Below are 19,220 nucleotides of genomic sequence, written 5' to 3' on the forward strand. Positions count from 1 at the left end.
TCGAGAGAGAGAAAAGCAGAGCCACAAATCTCTAATAACTTTTATACGCATTAAGGCTGGGGGTCGGACACATTCAGAGTTCGCATCTGTATGGTCTGCAGCATAGAAGATATGTTGGGATTAGAGAAACAAAGGAGGTTTTTTGACATTGCAGACTGGTATAAGTATACATGGATGGTGGCACTAATAATAGCATCCCAACTGTCTTTTGTGAGCGGTCTGAATCGCTGTGGCCACAGGTCTCCGCATTCCAGGACCCGGCTCCTGGATACAACAAGGCACCGCAGGAGGCAACATCTAAAACCATTCACATCATCTCCACTCAGAGTGGCATTCCCGCACATGGCCGCCCTTAAATAGGCCCAAAGTACTGCTGATCTGGACAATCTCTCTTTCAGAAATATACCTTCATATTTATGTGTTACAGGCGGCAATGTTGTGAGGCATGCCGGCTGCTCTCAAAAGGACCGTTCATTCCTCCACTGCCTTTTATGCCTCAAAGCGCGCTAAATGAGCTGCTTCATTAAGGACAGGTTTCACATTCAAAGGCACCGTTTGCCGTCCGTTTTCTGACATTTAGCGCAATTACAGAACACCAAAGGGATTTTCACTTTACTCTTTGTTTCTACTGGGATTTTCCACAGACAGGTCCACCAAGTCTGCACCTTAAATGTCACTGCAGTTTAGGCATAATGAGCACATTTCCACGTTTTCTTTAAAGGCATGCTCCTTCTTGGACACAGCAGTGTAGTCTGCTCAGCTCAGTCATTTAAAAGAAATAGTTGACATCTTAGGGCATACATATGCATTTTAAAGGGCTACTGACCTATTCTACCACTACAAATAAAATGTCATTTAATGCAAAAAGCTCCTTACATTTAAATTTATCCCTACAAAAGGTCTGGTGTAGGTTACAACTACACATCTCATGTCCAAGTTTGCTGCGTTAATTGTCTTATTGATCATATTAGCCTTTTGCACTAGTTAAATGGTTCTGGCCTTTGCATGCTCACTCAGCTTATTCATCAGAATTATTTTTCTCTAAGAAATAAGAGCCATGTTATGATGACTTTTTTTAAGTGAAGCTTTCATATATTAGTGTGTCTGTGAAGGTTAGTGTGTACTATTCCCTTCCCAAACTAGCAGAGATATAATTCACTGCTGCTGCCTCTTCAGTGCCGGCGAGGCATCAGTTTCCCAGACTTGGTGGCACAAGTGTTCCTGTTGCTCAGTCGTGCACTGGTGTCTCCTTCTCTTTTTACTCCAGTTACAGGCAGTTTGTTCTGTTCTGTCAAAGGGAGCAATACACACATTTGAAATCAACCATTTAAGACACATGAAACTCTTCCCTCAGAACAAAACAAATACTTTACCAGATTTGATTTTTTTAACTTTGAGCTCCCAAAGCTGACAATCCAGATCCCAGCTAGTTTAAGTACTCGTTCTTTGATCATCATAGTTTTTCAGCGATGCAAATTAATAACCAAAAAAATAATCTAGTTATCTACAAAATATTAGAAAATAGTGTGTTATGCTTACACTGATACTTCACTGGAATCACTGATGATTTTTAATCAATTTTCATGTTACAATAGTCGTAAAAAGCAGCTTCCCTTTTCTCCCTGTGGGTGTTGTTACATCTCACCTGGTTGAGAAGGCAACTCATTTATACAAAAGGCTACTGCAGATGGCTGGGTTCGATTCTACCCTAGAACATTTTTTCCTGTATCTTTAAAGTATTACTAAATAAAATGTTTTTATATTTTATAGAGAGCTAATCTAGTTGGGATCCAGATTGGCCATTTCAAACACAAACAGGCAGGTCTGGTACAATCTAATATTTTATTTATTTTCACTCAATTTTACCAGTGAATACAGAACATTTTAAAGAGATTAAGGGAAAGACTGAGTAATAAATATAGAAATCAATTACTAGGCAGTTTGCTGCAATGATATGCAGCAGATTAATAATCGAGAAGCGATAGCTATGAGCCAACCACGAACATCCCTCTCCAACAGTTTCACTCTCGCATGCATGCAATACACACATGCTGGCATGCAAGTGCATGCTCTCTCTAATGTGCAGAACACGCACAAACACACACACTCATCCAGGCACAGGTCTGCCTCACTGCCAAGCAGACATTACAAGTACAGTAAAGAGGGCCATTCAAATCTGAAGAGTGATCAAGTTAGCGAAGTATATAAAGAGCACCTGATGTACAGTCTGATGTGTAAGTATTTACAGGCAACATGGGTGAAACACAGAACTAGAGGCCACAGAAATTCTGCTTCCAACAGGAGCCTGAAAATGGTGTTAGCCCTGGAGTTACTACAGAAAACCCCTTTAAGCTCACACTTAAATGACATCTACTTTGGATTATTGCAGGATGTTGGTCGGTATACATCAAAGCTTTGCGAAACAGTGCTGACATTTCACAATGACCTTCCAATCTGATCTGCAGAGGTGAAAAACAGCAGGAGCGAGCGACGCTGGTCAGGCGCCGAGGTGGAAACGGGGGATTTTCAACAGGGGTCGGTGAGCGTGAAAAAACCTGAGGATCCTGGCTACCTGCTGCTTCTGGCAGCACCGCAGACAAAGAGAGGGCTCAACACTTTTTTCCCTGTTTGATTGCAAACAATGAGGGGATTTGAAGCTGTTCACGACAGCCATGGCAACGGATTTTGAGTGCCAACCATCATGTGCATTTCTTTTTTAGAAGGAGGAGTCAAAAATGACCATAAAGCTGAAAATGCAAAGAGAGGTCGTTTCGAGGCACTGACTCTGGCTTTTTCTCATAAAAGTCGAACGCAGCAAAGGGACAACAAAACGAAATCGCAGCAGGTTTCATACCGCTGACATCAGCTGGCTTTTCATCAACACCTTTAGAGTCACAGACAAACTGTTCCACTGCCGAGAGACTAAGATATGGAAGGACACAGTCTGTGCTGGTCACACAAAAAGGCTTCTCTATTCTCTAATTTTCTACCACAGCCACATTCATTGAGGTTGCTACAATTGTTGCACTGATAGATAACAGTATCATGAGGTGATATGTGCAATGCATGTCCAACAGATCTGAGAAAATATTTCCCTTTTGAAGATGCAAACTCTTTGATATCCTACAGAGTAAGAAAATGCACAAAGACACAAACTGCTTTTGTGTATTTAGGTAGACGCTGCAGTGCTGTGGAAGAGCTACGTTAGGTCAAGCATGAGATGCAATAGATTCCTGCAGAAAGGCAGCTAACTGAACTAACATGTTGGTGCGCCCCACTATAAATTTGGCATCCTGGAAGCACTGAATCATGGGATTACAATCCCAATCCGAGTAAAATCTGAAAGCAAGGCATGGATGTGTTTCCCTCAAAGAGTTCAACAATGTAGGTACTTCTTTTCAACTGTTTACTGTTACACTTTGCAGGCGGCAATGGCTTAAAACCGCCAGTCACACTTTTAATATTCAGAATCCAATAAATGCTTTTGTGTAGTCCTAGTCATTGCAGGCGATTATAAATGGACTTCCATCACTGGGACATTCTAGCATCCACACGGCAGTAAAGCCAGTGATCATGCTCGAGCCAGCAATCAGGCATGTCCTGGACAATCCTCTCCATCAATCTTCTCTCAGAGGTGAGGAGTCTTTGTTACTGGTTTCCCCTCTCCTGTGTTGTTCAAAAGGTCAGCGCCACATCTGACCCACGAGGGGGTTTCCACCATGTCCCTAGACTTGCTCCCAGGTCACCGGAGGTTGAGGGCCAGGGCCACTGTAAGGACGATGCCCATGAGCATCAGAAAAGGCAGCCAGGTCTTCAGAAAGCCTGCACAGCTGGAGAGAGATGACAGGAAAACCAAGGTGAGGAAACAAGCATGCGGTGATGTACACAAATACAAATCGGGGGAATGAGCTCTTATTTTTTTATGAGCCCCTCCCATCCCAACCACAGCCCTTATAATGACCAGCAGAAGACAAGGGACATGGCATCTTCAACCTTGTTCTTCCTGTAGCTATGGCAACAATCAGTGAAGATGATATACACATCTTTTTTTTGTTTAACCCTGCTGAGAAGCAAAACAAGCAGCTGGTGTGGAAAGCTAAAAAACTAAGAGAAAAATACGTTAATTAGAGCACAGACATCGCACACACTGGTGTCTGGACTTTTGGGATAAACAAGCAAAATGGAAAGTACTTGATGCAGGGGGTCATATGATTGTTGGGTTTTTCTCTGTATGTATTATTGTAGGGTCTACCTTACATATACAGTGTCTTGAGGCGACTGTTGTTCTGATTTGGCGCTGTATAAATATAATTCAACTCTTAATCAACTTGAGAGGAAAGAAGGTTGATGATGTTAGCGATGCTTATGTTAAGCCACACTCAGCAAACTTAAATTGTGTGTGTGTGTGTGTATGTGCACACTAGTATATATAGCACAAAGGGCTACACGTTTCTGTGGCATCTGTGTTAAGACTAGCAGAATAGCATGATTTTTTTTCTTGAATTTAATCGACTAGTAAAGCAGTCACAAGAAATATCCTTAGATTAAATAAGAATAAATATTGAGGCCGCTTTGCATAAGTAAGAGTGATTAAGTTATACTAAACAACCCTTTAAAATTGTAACGATCAAGCAGGTAGTCAGAACACATTTTCAATTAAGAATAATTAAAAAAAAAAAAACTTTGAGTGACTGCAACAACTTCAGAGGTCTCGCTTCCCGATACTTTCTGACAATTACTGCAGTTCTGCTGGGATGTGTAGTTTTTTTATTGTCATGCTATAATTTAAAGACATTCCAGTAATGTCCTATATACACTCTTATTATTTCCCAAGAATCAGGTCTCTCTCTCTTGTCCTGAGACACAACAGGTTCAAGGCATACCTGTGAAATTATGTCCGAACCCCTGGGATTCCACAGAGAAACCTCATTCACAGGCTTCAGCCCTACTTCTTAGGCAGGCTTTGAAAAGAGCAGCTGTGGAGTACAGGGCTTGCACTGTATCACCTTCTAAGGTAGACAGCCTTCAGATATCTCGAGAATAAGGATGGTAGTCACTAATACTATATGCATTCCTCTGAAAGTAGTTCACTTCATTGCTCCCCGGAAGATGAATTTTTTTTAAAAGGATACTGTTAGTCTGTTCATGCTTATCTGGAGCAAATGAAACATCAAGTAAAACGTCACTAGATCATCATAACTGAGGTTAGATTTGGATAGAAAATTCATGTGATTAATAATTGTGTTTGTTTTTTTTAGCAACAGTCTACAGTTGAGTGCCACGAGATGTCTTTAAAAAAGAAAAAAGAAAAAAAAAAAGCATGAACTGAGCCTCTAAATGGGTTTGTAAGCTTCCCTGAATTCGTTATACTTCGTCAGGAAAACAGGAAACCGGTGAAGTGATTTATTGAACCATAGAAACATGCACGGAAATAGAGTCCATAAAGCAAAATAAAAAGTTTGTGTACAATTCTAACAAGCTTGAAAAAAAAAAAAAAATCAATCTTTGGTATGACAAAGTGAAGGTTTTGGTCAAAATCATTGATCGGGGCATGAGCTGGGGACTGGCTGCTGTTAGTTAGGATTACTCCAATTTCTCTCCCTTCTCTGCTCTCTGTTTCACTGTATGTGCATCTCATCCCAAAGACAATATAAAGCACATAAGAGAAAAACAGAGCATGTTGGCATAGCAAACCGGAAATGCCTCCAGACTGATCTTAGTTTTTCTTCATGCACTGTTACGTTTGGTTCCAGTAAGCCAGGGAATTGCTGCTGACGTGTGGTGCAGTAAACGCAGAACAATGCAGAATTGAAAGGAATGGATCCACTATCCAGCCTAGCTATTCGAATTCAGTACTAAACCAATATCAGATACACACCAGAGTCTGGTCATCAATAATTTCCTGTTGCACTGTTTGCCCACTAAAAACTCCACATCAACTGTTTTTCTGTCTTTTTCTGTCTCTCAGACACGCTGAGCTTTTCTTACCTCACATGCTTTCCGTGGATGAGAGCGAGGAGGCAGAGGTTGATCATGTTCCACGAGGTGCTGTTTTCATATCGCATCAGATTCAGAGCCATTGCGACATGCGAGTGGCAGTTATCACAGCATAGGTTGTGCTTTGGAGAAGACAACATTATCAAGAATCATTCCCACTATTTCTTCACTTCACAGTTGAGGCAAAGTCATTCACACAAGACCACATATTTACCATCCTGTGTTTATACTCCTCTGAAGCGTCATGCACGGCTGTGTCCCAGGCATTGGAGCCGCTGGTGTAAACCTTGCTTACATCAAGCATCCAGTATCTGGATTTAAGGAGGAAAACAAACTTTATTGTTGTGTATGACAGATGTAAACAGACAAGTCCTCCATAAATAAAAAATACGATTTTTATTTACTTTGTTGGTTGTCCAAAAGCCATGTTGTCCTCCTGCAAAAGATGAAATATTTCTTTAAGTTACCTGTGCTCACTGAAAGCTGTTTTATGTTGTTTGGGGTTTTTCTTTTGGGTGGGGGGTTACATCAAAGCACTAAATAAAGACACCACCATTAGGGCAAAACTTGTTCAGCTATGTAAGGTTGATTAAGAGACATTTTCAGCACCCTAATAGCCGGAATATGTAGTTTAGCATCAATTTAGGAAATGGGTCTAACATCCTGTTTGTTAGGATTCAGTATTGTGTTTGCTTGTTTGTGTATACAACTCAAAATGGATCCAAGCTGCAAGCTCTCTGTACTCTTTCTTCTATTACAAGGAATAGTGTACCTTCAATTCCCATAAAAGAAAATGACATTTTGGAATAAACAAATCTGAATGTTCCAAAAAAAACAAAAAAAAAACAACACAAAACAAAGAATCTGTTGAACGATAGTCTGACAACACAAAAGTGCAGCAAAACAAAGCTCTCTTTAGGAATTTCTACAGCTGCAAAGACAGAATGTTTTCTGGCACACAAGGCAAACATCGCTATTTTTGCCACAGCACAGCATAATCCAGCGGTGGCACTGCAAATGTATGAAATTGCTCATGAGATAACTGGGAGAGTACTTTGTAGCACTAAAACCACACTTAATTAATGACTTCCTACACTACTGGGGACCAGTCTTACTGGTTCTACTGGAAAACCTAGATGTCCCACATTAAAACACAATAGCGCTGTGCCTTCATTTGCTTATACTGCACAGTGTATGTATGTAGATGTACAGCCATCTATTCATTTCTATTTTATATTCTGTGTCAGAAGTGAGAAATACTGGATTTAAAGGCAACAGGTCTCAAGGCACAGCATGTCCGATTTTTATTGGACCCTTTGTTAAAACTAATAGTGAGCTCTTTACGCTCATATCTATCACGAACAAGGGCATTTTACCATAGTAAATCTAGCATAAAAGGCTAAAGGATTGTTTGGTGAATGCTGCAGAACTTCAGTCAGTACTCACTGAAACAAAGTAAGGCCCAGCAAAGTCCCGGATGACTCCAGTGGAAGTGCAGATACCCATGTGACCAATGAAGGGAAAAAGCCATCTGAGAGAAACAATAACAAACAAACAAACAAACAAACAAACATGCAAAGTTACCATCACTACATTGAAGTACTATTTAAGAGGGCCTGACTGCAAAAGTTGAGATTAGACAAGCCAATACAAACACACACTTTTGATTAGTGTATTATTTACTAGTAATATTACGGAAAATAAAGGCGATAGTATGAGTTTTAAAGCAACTGCGTTGTGATAGTCAAAGTTTCAGTAAGATATACTTTCGCAGAACTATAACACTGACTGATGAACCAAAGTCCTCAACGGCTGACTTTAAGCATATCACTTAACAGCTGGCATGTTTACCATTTTGTTTGCTTCGTATCGGTGATCCAAATATCTGCATATTTATATTTATACGTACAAACATCTTCAGTTTAAACCGTGCTCATTAAATGTAACCGTTCTTCGTGCACAGCTGTAACTTAGACATTTGTTAGCAGCGAAGATAATCTAATATAAATCGTTTTGGAAGAAGGGCAGCAACAGGAAGGTACTGTGCGTCTGCTAGCTAGCTAAGCTACTGCTGTCACCTCGTGCGATTTCTGGAGCATTTAGCCAAAAAGCGATAACTCACGATAACACGGGGATAGGTGTCCACACTATACAGTAAGGATAGCGACTGTCCTCCGGGTTAATTTTCTCCGAAGCTATGCGGTAATTCTTCATGCTCTCTTTTTCAACATCCGCCATCACCAGCTGTGGACTATGAACTTCATTTGTCCCACCGCGTCAAGCTACCCGGATACTCAGGGGAAAAAAATCTTACTGTCAAAATAAAACACTACATCTACTTTTAGTTGGCAAACATCGTAAAGACGGCATCAGCATCAACAGATATTCTACATTCACCGACATTATCGCCACATCTGAGAAAAATAGAGACAGAATAAAAGCGCAAAGCACTTTTATAAAAGTTACATCGTTTACTTTGAAAGGTTCAACCAGAAGCGCCTTCTCTTATTTGATGAGACTTCACTATTCTGGCTTTACTATCCTGTTGGATTCGTGACAGCAGTTGTTTCCGGGATACTTGTATGCCTATGAGGAATCAGTCACCAGTGGGATACGTGTGTGTTTGCACACAAAGTAAGGAAAGTTGTCTTTGGTCGATTATTTGTTCTAACAATGCTTCTTGGCAATCTTAATCTTATGCTGATGGAAAGGCGGTTTATTTCCATTTAAATGGTTCCACATTTGTAAGGATAATGCATTCTTGTGAGTATGTGTATTACATCCATAAAAATTAAATTAAATTAAAACAAATTTTTTTTAAAAAAACCCACACAAACTGGGATCACTAACTTTTCTGAAAATGTACAACCGGAGAAACGGGTATTGAGGAAATGTTTGTTTTTATTCCATTAGTATTTCCTTTATTGACAAAGAAAACATTTATTCTTTTTATTTTTTTTTTCACTCATTTTCAAAGTGGATACAGCCCATAAGTGCTTTACTCAAGAAAAGCTTCCTGGGTTGTACTTACAGTTTTTAACACTCATCTGAGAGCAGGGTGTGGGCAAGAGGTGCTGAAAGGAAGAAAAAGAGGTGGTCGTCAGGGAAACCAAGATAATAAGAGCCGAAGAAGATAAGAACGTGTGCGCGTTCATGTGAAAACCTATAGTATTAAGGTTATAAAAACATGAAAAGGCTTAATTTAACACTTAACACAAGCTAATTATTTAATCCAACACAATGGGAAATGGTACAGCTAGCTCCCATGGTCCCTGTTTCTCATTCTTACGCCCCTCTTCAGCCCCTAATCTCCTCAGTGTGTTCAGCTGTTGCTAATTTGCCACACCTAGTCAGGTGTGGATAAAAGCATACCTGAGGCAGGCTTTCAGGGGAGGCTCGCTAGTCCTTGCCTTGGTAGTACCTGCTATTTTAGCCAACTTGCAACGCATTTTAAGATAGAACCTCTTCTCACCTAAATTCTGGTGTCCATCTCCTTATTTACGTTGCGGCTTTTCAGCCGGGTCGTAACACTCATGAAAATGCCATAAAATGTCAACACTTGGTAGGAAGAAACAGGTAGACGTGTGGACACGTTTTGCATTTGATGTCAAGGAAAGTAAGATGCTTTGAAAACTGTGTGGATGACTCTCACTAGTAAAAACACGCCAAACTGTTACACCTACACTGTTACACCTACACTGTTAGTCAACTGAAACACTATATAATATTATATATATATATATATATATATATATATAATAATATACACTATATAACACTTATGCTATTTAACTGAGTAAAACTATAAGAACTTAGATGCCTAAATTATGACTGAAACTAAAAGCTGTTTTAGTCAAAACACTCAAATTAAATCTAAGTTTTCCATCTCAAATTAATTGAGCCTGTGGAACGAGTTTGATCTATTATACAGTGTGTGGCTGTGGACAAATATTTCAAGATATATCCTTCAAAAGCAGTAATAGCCAAACTTTCCGCTTAGAGGACAGATATGATAGGGCAGAAACAAGATGATGATGATGACACCACTTCATTTGAAGGGGGCAGAGAAAACATTTTTGTGAGACTTACTGATTTTCACTCATCCTTCCATGACCTTTTGGGCATATTTGTACCTGCTCTGTGTATCTGAATTACTTTGTAACTTTGGGGAACAAATACATCCACTCAGACTCTTTAAGACTTTGCCAAAAAAACTTCCCAGTTTTGAGTCAAACAGGTCCGTTGTTATCATCCAAATTCAATCTCGCCACAAAGGCTTTAATGGAACTTCTATCCTGTTTATTGCAAAGGCCTTTATTTGTTTCCATGCCAGCACACAGAAACCCTCCAGCACTGTGGAGGTGGAGGGCTCCAGCTATTGAAGGAGTTATCTATGGCAGTGGTGGAAATGGAAACAAAGATGAACCCAAGGGATCCACCAGGGCTCTCTGTACTCTATACTGGGTCCCATTAGATGTGACAGGTGATAAATTGTGCGAAGGGCAAAAACAAACTACTCAGCAAAAGCAGGCAGACGTTGATAAAGGAAGGCACACTGGGCTCATCATTGGGGAGCTGAGGGAATTCTTCGGCAAAATGCCACCTCGATTTCTGGCTGAGCCATCCAACCCAATTAGGCCTGGAGACGGGCTGCTTTAGGGACTGTAACTCGGTGACACGGTATTCTTTTCAGTCATAGGTTTGGAAAGTAAAATGTCAAGCATCCAATAGTTTCCAGTTCAGCTCCCCGGACAGTGGTTACACATCCAAGAAATGACAAGAGGGTCTAATTACACACTTTTAGAAACATATTTAGTTAGTGAAAAAAAAAGGAAAGGAGGTTAAAATGTATCCTTTTTATTGGCTAAAGAAGGCGTAACTAGAGAGAGGAAAACACTCCCTGCCTTCGCTTTGCAGCAACACAAGGCTTTCCCTCATTGTTACTTTACAGTCACAAAAGCGGAAGTGCCGGTCAGACACACACACACAAACCTACTTCTTACAATCAATCAGTCCACTGATTGAGTGTGATTTGCTGAAGTGGGGATATTGATATCTTTTTTGATATTACATGAAGGCTCACATTTTTAGGTCTGTTTGTTTTGAGGGCTAAAGTCACAAATATCTTTGCTCGCTGCACACGATATGTAGCACTTAGTTTGTTGTGATATGAATGACTGACTGAAGAATCGCTGGTCCAGCAGAGCTTAAAGTAAAATGATGAGAGGGTCTAAAAAGTGTTGTTTACTTTTAAAAAGACTTTGATATGAGCTGAGTATGAGGTTAAATGCATTGTAGTTGTAATGCAAATCTTTCCTAAGTCACAATTTACACTGGAGTAAATTAATCCACACTTCACTAAACACACTGCATCTTACTGCAGGCTTACTTAACAAGACCAGACTGGTAATGATGTTCAGGAGAAGGAGCAAATCCAAATGGCCTGGTGGAGGAGTACAAGTATCTGACGCTCCACAGCACTTTCAGTACCGCTGCCATAAGGACACAAGCAGGAAATCTTCCATACCTCATGCAATAATGCTCTACAGTGCAACATATGTGAATAGCAGACTCCTCTGTTCTTCTGACAGTGACATCTGATTTTTTCAAAACTGAATCAAGTAACTCACTTAAAATTCAGCTTTGTTTTTTGTTTTATTTTATCATTATTTTTTATTATTATAATTATTAGTGCATACCCATAATATAGTACAGTTCGGCTGTAAAATAAAAAAATATTGTAATGGTTTCATAAGGTGCTATTGTTGCATAAATGTAAATAAATACATAAAATTGTTGCCAAATGACATCACACCATCTGCTGTAGGTAAGAGCCTTGAGAGGCCTGAGACCAACCTGTGTGCCTTGTTTTGTTGCTTAAATCCTGATTGTGCAGCAGGAACTGTTGGACAATGAAACAAACAGATTATTATAAGAAGATTATAAGTGGGGTCTTATATTAACATCTATTAACAGCTACAAGAGATATAAAAAATGTTTATCAGTGAAAAAGAAATACACACAAAGAGTCTCTCTCTCTCATACACACACACACACACACACACACACACACACACATACATATATATATATATATATATATATATATATATATATATCTCAGCTGGAGCTCAGTGTAATTTTAGTTTACATTTTTGTCCACTAGATGTCACACTATTCTAGGTTTACAGGAGTCTACTTTTTCTTAGTACATTATTAGGAATGTACTTCTGCTTTTGACTCTTTTCAAATTTAGTTCATATTCTCCTTTATACACAATGTAACTGCCATATTAACATAAGTGTTTTTGTCCAAATCTATGTCTTCACTATGTCCGATATGCCTTTGAAAATGTTAGAATCAGCATTAGTGTAGAAAAAAAAAAGTAGAAACAGGGAGTATGTATTACTAAACGAGTGTGGTTAACAACAGGAAGTGTGCAAATACTTCTGTGAGAGATAAACAGTGAGAAGGAGGGAGTGGCAAACATTATAGTCTTTACATTTTGTTTTATCAGCACACTTGGGTCTATATTTAAAACTGTGAAGAGGAACAGGGTTACTGCTGATGTGTCTGTAACACTAAAAGACACTCTGCTTGCTCAAGTAAATGTAGATGAAATTACACACATATGTTATGGATGTTATGTGAAAGATTAGAGCATGAGTACACATTTACAGTTCTAATACTGCTCAAGAAAACACATTTTTAATGAAATTAGAGACAGATTCTTTCTCTCTAACTAGAAAAAGTTGCATTTCCTGCAAAAGTGCACTGTGAATGCCGTGCAGTGGAATCTGAAAAAAGCAGAAGAAGGAGAACTATCTGCTGAAAACACTGTGTACAAACTGAACTGTATGCTGAAAATTGCTTTATTTGAAAGACTAGACTGAAGAGTGTCAAGAAAGCAGGGAGAGTGCAAGGAGGGAAGATGTGCAGCAAATGTCACATGTAGGATTTGAACCTTTGCCACCGGCTCTCACGGCGGCCGTTGATCCCACTGAGCCAAACCAGCTCTGGTCTCAAACAACGATATGATGAGAGAAAAAATGTGCACTGTGCAGAAGAAGCTAAATTTGTGCTAAAAAGAGGTGAAGAGCTGAAAATTGTGCTGGCAGTGACAGGAGTCACACATGTATACACTGTACCATCTGGGAACTCTTCTTGTTGAGCACTCGTAATAACACAAACACTAAATCCTCCTTCTCTTGTGCTGTTTTGTAGCAGTGTGAGACTGTCACCTGTCTGTCTGTCCTGCACTCTCTCTCTGTTTCTTTCTCTCTGATTGTGGAATAAAAGTATGAACATGTATTTATAAGTTACACTTGTGTTTGAATCCTGCAGCTTATCACACATTTGATTTCCATGTGTGACGACTGCAAGTGTCCAGAGTGAGGACAGACTTAGGGACCCACTGCTGCACATCATCTGTGAGGCTTTGCACCCCTGATCATCCACCAGGACAAACTAGGCAGTGTGTGAGGAAGAGGAGGAGGAAGAGCCAGCAGCAGCTGACAGATGGAGAGAATAGACAGACTGTTCCCTGTTTGTGAAGGACTGCTAGAAAAGTTTAACATAACTAACTGTCTGTCCTGAATCAGTCTTATTAGGTAATGTTCAAATAATTTTATCATTCCAGTGTTTTCAGTGTGGGAGAAAGTACTCAGGGCCTTCAAGTTACACACTATGAAAGGCAGCAACAAGTTTAATGTTCAGAAACCTAAAGTATGTATCAGCAGCAGAATGGAGCTAAAAATAAATGTTTGTTTCAGTTCTATGAAGCTTTGAGTATTTTGGATTAGTAGTACTGCTGTGTTTGTTGCATCATATTGCTGTAATTGTTTATATGCTTTATGTATTCTGAGGTAAGTTGATCTATAGTATTATATCATATTCTATAAGGATGTTATGTGTTTGTGTACTTTCTGCCCAGTTTGACCCATTTAGCAGAAGTCAGCCTGTTTAAGGCTCTGATATCTATTCTGTAATACTTAAAGCAGTTATGACATGGTGTGATTTTCTCACCCAATAAAGGAATATTTAATATATCAATCTACTCTTCATTCTATCAGACACAGTTATCACAGCTCGTACATTTTCTTTTTACACATATATGTAAGCATTGAGCCAAATTTAGTAATGCCAACATACTGAAAGAACAATATTTGTCTCTTATGTATAATATTACATCTATATATACACTGTCAAAGATACTTGTCAGATTTAAGGTGATGGGAAATATAAATAAATGCAACTTGAATCTTTACTGAAGCTCAGTATTTGACAGAGTTCACTCACGTGAATTTCACTCACATGTGCTGTACCAGTGTACCTGCACATGTGATGTGACAATAAAAGTGATTTGATTTGAGAGTTCAAGTTCACTGCTGTAATAACTAATAATGATTAATATAATAACTACACAGTAAATTTCCCAGTGTTAAATCAGCAGTGTTAAAGTGTATTTACTCTAATAGAGTCATTATAACAACAGCTGGAGCAAAACGCCCCCCAGTGTGGGTGATGATTCGTGGAGTTAAAAGAGGCAGTGTCAACGTTACTCTAGAAAGCTCCTCCCACCACAGACTCGTTTTCAAACCAAGTGGATTTTTCAGGACGCCATTTTCTTCACATCAGTTGCAGGGTAAGTTGTTCATATTTACTTATTAAACCAACAATTCGACATTTTAACCACAGGTAGCACGTTAAAATAAGGTTACATTCCTTTTGTCCATGTTTATTATATATTTCATTTTGTACCAGACGCAAATGTGACACTGTCTGTATGCTAATGTAAGGTTGTTAATTAGCTAGAAAAGTTGACTGATATCAGTGTTGGACTGTAAGGCTTGTTATCAAAATTTATTTCAGTGTGTAGTGGTGATTGTGTTGTGTTCTAGCATGTTCGAAATTCCATTAAATTAAACCCTCCATGTGTTGGGATCTACAGCTTAACATTAGCTAGCTAACTAGCATTTTGGCTAACCTCAGTGCGCGGGCAATTCGCTAGTTATCTTAAATTTTAAATTATGTAACCCAAGCATTAACTAATTAAAGGTTTACACTAAAAGTTACATTTTTCTTTTTTTGATACCTATGTACCAGATATAGAGGTCGTTTTCAGTAAGGTTATTGTCTTATTTTAACTCGGCTGTCTTCAGCGATTTTACAGTTACAGGAGTACAACCAGCAGGTGTTATAAGCTTGATAAAGTATCCAAAATGTCCAGGATTCAGTTTTTAATGCTTTTCTTTTTTAGTAGTTTGAACTTAAGATGACAGCGTTTGTATTTATTGTGAGTTGATGGTATTGACAAAAGTTACCCGCTCCTTTTTCCATTTTGGTTACCAGACTGTTCAGTATGTTAACTAATGATGACAAAATACTGACTCCCTAGTGCTAAGGTAGATCAGACAAATGGTAAAAAGTAGTAGTAATTACTTTAGTTTTGTATTGAGGATTATATCTCTTGTAGATGAAATACTCATTTAGTAAAGGGCTAAAAACTAACGCCAAAGAGCTGAAACACCTTGTTACACTGACATAAAAGTAACATACAGTAAGAAATAACATTGCAAGGCTATTTTGCTGGTATTTATGGGACTGTTTTAATATTCACATTTTCTGTTTACTGTAGTTCAATGAAGAGCACTGACTATAAGAAATTACTGTCTACAGAAGCATGCTGCTTAAAGCAAAACTTGGAGGTGTGCAGAAATTTGTTAGAGTATCTGAGCCAAGCCTTAAGGAGTTTTTGATTGCCGGTAAGAAACCAACAAAGGTGTACAAGGGGCTTTAAGTTCTTTTTGTTATTTAGTCTCTTCAAACTGCATTTTATGATTAATTGAAAATGATCTGTGTTTTGGAAACATCTTAGTTATGAATGTATATTTAGTGGTGAAAAAACTGCATAATGTGAGTGTCACCCATTTTAATCTACCACTTATCAAGCATGTTAGTGGCGCTTAATAATTTAGCTTTTATTTATCTGACTCACTTTTAAAGAAGTATCTTGAAATGATCTTCATTTTAAGCTACAAAACATTAGATGTCATGTAATCTTTTTGTTTACACAAAGTTGTGTGCTTGTTTCCAGCATTTGCAAAGTTTGGTGTGCCAGCCGTAACAGAAGGAGTGAAAGTTTTTGATAGTTCAGGGACTGAGTTGGATGAGGATGTATTTGAGGATATAGTAACAGATCCCTCAACCGGAGTACTAACCATCAAATATGAAACAGGTTTGTTTGAGTGATGTGTGTTTCATTGGATGTCATTTTTGTGTGTGTCATTATTACATTGTTTAATTAAAGAGTGTATAAAATGAGTCTAAACTGATTTGTTTTGCTCCTATTTTTGAGGTCTGGAAACATCTGTTGCAGAAGTGTCTCCTGAGCGGTTCCAGTTATCATCGCCACATTCATCAGATTCACAGGATACTGTCATCCTTTCAGACAGCCCTTTGAGGAAACGTCAGAAGCTGGATGCAGAAGCTAAGCAAGTAAGAGTTAACAGATTTCCACATTCTTCTAATAGTGTCTTTTTTGTTTGTAGTTTAAGTGTTCTGAACTGTAGTGGTTATATCAACATGTAGAATGTTTTTATTGTTTTTTGCAGTTGGTGGAATCCATTCTCACCAACAAACTTGGTGGAGAACGTATAATAAATGAGTACAATCGGACCAAGTCCCTGGTGGATGAAACCAGAAGAAAAATGGTCAACATACTGGTAGCTGACATGACAGAAAAAAATGGGTAATTTATTTCTGGCCCTGTGATTTTTACTATCATTTTCAAATTATTTTGAATCTCTATTAATTCCAGGGAAGCTGACTAGTTCTTTTCCTTTTGATCTTGCAGTACATCACCACCACGGCAGGTAAAAGAAATGTATGCCAGAGGAATTGTAACCTTTTTCCCTTACCTCAGTGACCCATACTCAAAAAATGGCTATGTAAGTAGCTAACAGTGATAACTGATACAACTAAAATCAACTAAAATCAAAATTTTAAATCCTGCCAAAATGTATGTCCTTATCAACTGTTCATGGTTACATAACTTACTGATAAATTAATAAACAAAATGTTAGTATATGTCACTCTCCAAGGAACATTATTATGATGGCGAGAGTGGCACTGGGTACTTGGCCTGGAGGATTAAAACCATACAGAGGTGCACTGCTAAAGAGAGGCGATTATCATCTGGAGGTAACATTTATAATTAAGTGGAAACATATAATACAGTTCCAAATTGTGGTTCTGTATTAGTAATGGTAATTAAATGTTATTATTAGTTTTGATAAAGTTGTATTTCATATTGTCTAGCACCAGGAGATGGATCATCGGGTGAAGACCAGTGTGGCGGACCAACTGTCAGACGAGAGTTGCAGTTTGTTACAGAGAACGTGCTGAGTGAGGATGAGTGTAAGGAAGCAATCTCTCTGATGAAACATTCAGCTGATGAAGACACAGTCAAGAAGAAGATGAAGTTGACATTTGTTTATCGACACAACATGGTCCTTGACCCCCTGCTGTCAAGCAACATACTGTCTGTTTTTCCACGTTTCAAAGATATCAAAGGCTTGGTGAATATTTTTCATTACGTTGACAATGTAAACACATTTTATTTTTTGCAGATAGCAGATATAATTCTCTATTCTCTATCCCTGTTACAGATCGAACAGGATTTTGTACTGATGTTTGGTGAGGATGTATTAGGCAGGTTGCTGGAGAGGTGGCCAACAACATTCAAAAGAAAGATTATCCAACAAGGCAGAAAGCTTCCTTCTACCAGTGACCTGGAAGAACTCTTGCTGGCAGCTGACTCTCCTGAGGATGCCACTGAAGTTAATGCTGACATTGGTGAGCTGTTATTTCTTTGATTAGCACATTCACAGCATATATAATGTTTGTCACAGAACAACTGTCCTTTTGTATTTTGGGTCTACTCAAACATTTTGTCAATGCAGATGCACTGAAATTTGTTATTGATGATGATGATTCAACTTTATTAAAAACAAATTTTTTTTTCAGGCTGGGACAGTGACCTCTCAGCAATTCTATTGCTATTACATCTGATTCCACCATCTGGTCAGGGTCGGAAGAGACCAGGAAAGGTGTCAGCTTCTCAAGCAGAAAGGCATCTTGTGGTCTTCAAGAAGGTTTGTTTCTTTTCTATTTTTATGGTATGAATTACCAGTTTAAGAAACACTTGATTCTTATTGCCTGTCTGTATTTGTCTTTTCAGACTGGAACAAATATCCAAGAGCACCTTGATGCCATCACTACCAGCACTCAACCCTACCTCCTGGCTGTTGGGGTGAAAAAGAATGATATCCACCAGTTCTTCATTATTCTTGACAAGAATGCCATACCATGCAAGTCTACCTCTTCACTTGGTGCTTTTGATGAACTGTTTAAAGCACATTTTGTGTTTGGCATATCTTACAACACCATGCTTCACAACATGTACACGTTCATCCAAACCACTGTGTACAATATAGATGTTGGCAAAGTCAAAGAAAGTCCCAGAGTTGCTGAAATAAGGACAAGGTTGCTTTGTTAGGGCTTGAAGGTTAATTCTCCATCATGAAGTGTTTTGTCTGTCAGGCTGAGTTTACTGGTTCAAACATGCTTGTTAGGCATTTACGGTTAGTCCATGGTTACTTACCTGGAAGAAATCTTCGCCTTAAATGTGCCTAGCGTGACTGTGGCTGTGTGTTTGGCACTTTTTCAGGTTTTAGAAAACATTTAAATACCAAACACCTAAACTATTTCGACCAACAGGCTGACACTGATGTTAATTTACAGCCTGATGTGGCAGTTAAAGAAGAAGCAATGTGAAGAAGTGTTTTATGACTGCTTTTGTGTGTGTAGTGTTTTATGTACACTACATGAGATGTTTTAATATTTTGAGCCTGACATCAAAATAAAGCCGTTAAACGTATTATCTAGTTGTGGTTTTTGCTTACTTGTTTTATATTTTAAAGCATTATTAGAAACCAGGTTTTCATGCTGCAAAACACTAAATTGAGTGTGAAGGTAACACTACAGAAAGAGTTTTAATAACACTACTTGGTGTAAAATTAATTTAAAATTTTACTCAATGAGAGCTAATTTTTCACTGGAGATTAGTGTATGAATAACACAGTATAGAGTAACATCAACTCCCATCAGAGTTATTTGAACCCCCAGTGTTAATTTCAAATAACTCAATTCAGTGTTAAAAA

The 19,220-nt window shown here is 38.5% G+C and overlaps 2 protein-coding genes across 4 annotated transcripts; one reads left to right on the top strand and one right to left on the bottom strand.

The window, feature by feature from the left end:
• Positions 1-1,828: 1,828 nt before the first annotated feature.
• Positions 1,829-8,278, bottom strand: tmem222b (transmembrane protein 222b). The gene is made up of 6 exons (XM_087835225.1): positions 8,120-8,278; positions 7,444-7,528; positions 6,402-6,433; positions 6,212-6,308; positions 5,989-6,119; positions 1,829-3,830 (listed from the first exon to the last, which is right to left on the bottom strand). Exons 1-6 carry the CDS (start codon positions 8,233-8,235, stop codon positions 3,743-3,745), a joined length of 549 nt encoding a protein of 182 aa, XP_087691351.1. The 5' UTR covers positions 8,236-8,278; the 3' UTR covers positions 1,829-3,742.
• Positions 8,279-14,601: 6,323 nt separating this feature from the next.
• LOC148096787 (uncharacterized) lies at positions 14,602-18,929 on the top strand. 3 transcript variants are annotated; one of them, XM_087835059.1, is made up of 11 exons: positions 14,602-14,641; positions 15,635-15,761; positions 16,094-16,234; positions 16,355-16,494; positions 16,611-16,747; positions 16,853-16,946; positions 17,100-17,199; positions 17,317-17,576; positions 17,667-17,853; positions 18,025-18,152; positions 18,239-18,929. In XM_087835059.1, the coding sequence occupies exons 2-11, from the start codon at positions 15,680-15,682 to the stop codon at positions 18,554-18,556; spliced, it is 1,587 nt and encodes a 528-aa protein (XP_087691185.1). In that variant the 5' UTR covers positions 14,602-14,641; positions 15,635-15,679; the 3' UTR covers positions 18,557-18,929. The 3 variants fall into 3 exon arrangements, with proteins under 3 accessions (XP_087691185.1, XP_087691183.1, XP_087691184.1); XM_087835057.1 differs by having other exon boundaries at positions 17,317-17,853; XM_087835058.1 differs by lacking the exon at positions 14,602-14,641 and having other exon boundaries at positions 14,959-15,761; positions 17,317-17,853.
• Positions 18,930-19,220: the final 291 nt, after the last annotated feature.

This window comes from Neolamprologus brichardi, chromosome 22 (assembly GCF_056152115.1).
Source record: "Neolamprologus brichardi isolate AB-2024 chromosome 22, ASM5615211v1, whole genome shotgun sequence".
Lineage (NCBI taxonomy): Eukaryota > Metazoa > Chordata > Actinopteri > Cichliformes > Cichlidae > Neolamprologus > Neolamprologus brichardi.

Excerpts from the sequence above, each read along its gene's own strand:
- tmem222b (XM_087835225.1), bottom strand. The coding sequence starts at position 8,235 with ATGGCGGATGTTGAAAAAGAGAGCATGAAGAATTACCGCATAGCTTCG. Across the intron at positions 6,309-6,401 it reads GCTTTTGGACAACCAACAAA|ATACTGGATGCTTGATGTAA; the intron begins GTAAATAAAAAT and ends CCTTAAATCCAG. Across the intron at positions 3,831-5,988 it reads ATCCACGGAAAGCATGTGAG|CTGTGCAGGCTTTCTGAAGA; the intron begins GTAAGAAAAGCT and ends ATCTCTCTCCAG.
- LOC148096787 (XM_087835057.1), top strand. The coding sequence starts at position 15,680 with ATGCTGCTTAAAGCAAAACTTGGAGGTGTGCAGAAATTTGTTAGAGTA. Across the intron at positions 16,748-16,852 it reads GACATGACAGAAAAAAATGG|TACATCACCACCACGGCAGG; the intron begins GTAATTTATTTC and ends TTGATCTTGCAG. Across the intron at positions 17,854-18,024 it reads TGAAGTTAATGCTGACATTG|GCTGGGACAGTGACCTCTCA; the intron begins GTGAGCTGTTAT and ends TTTTTTTTTCAG.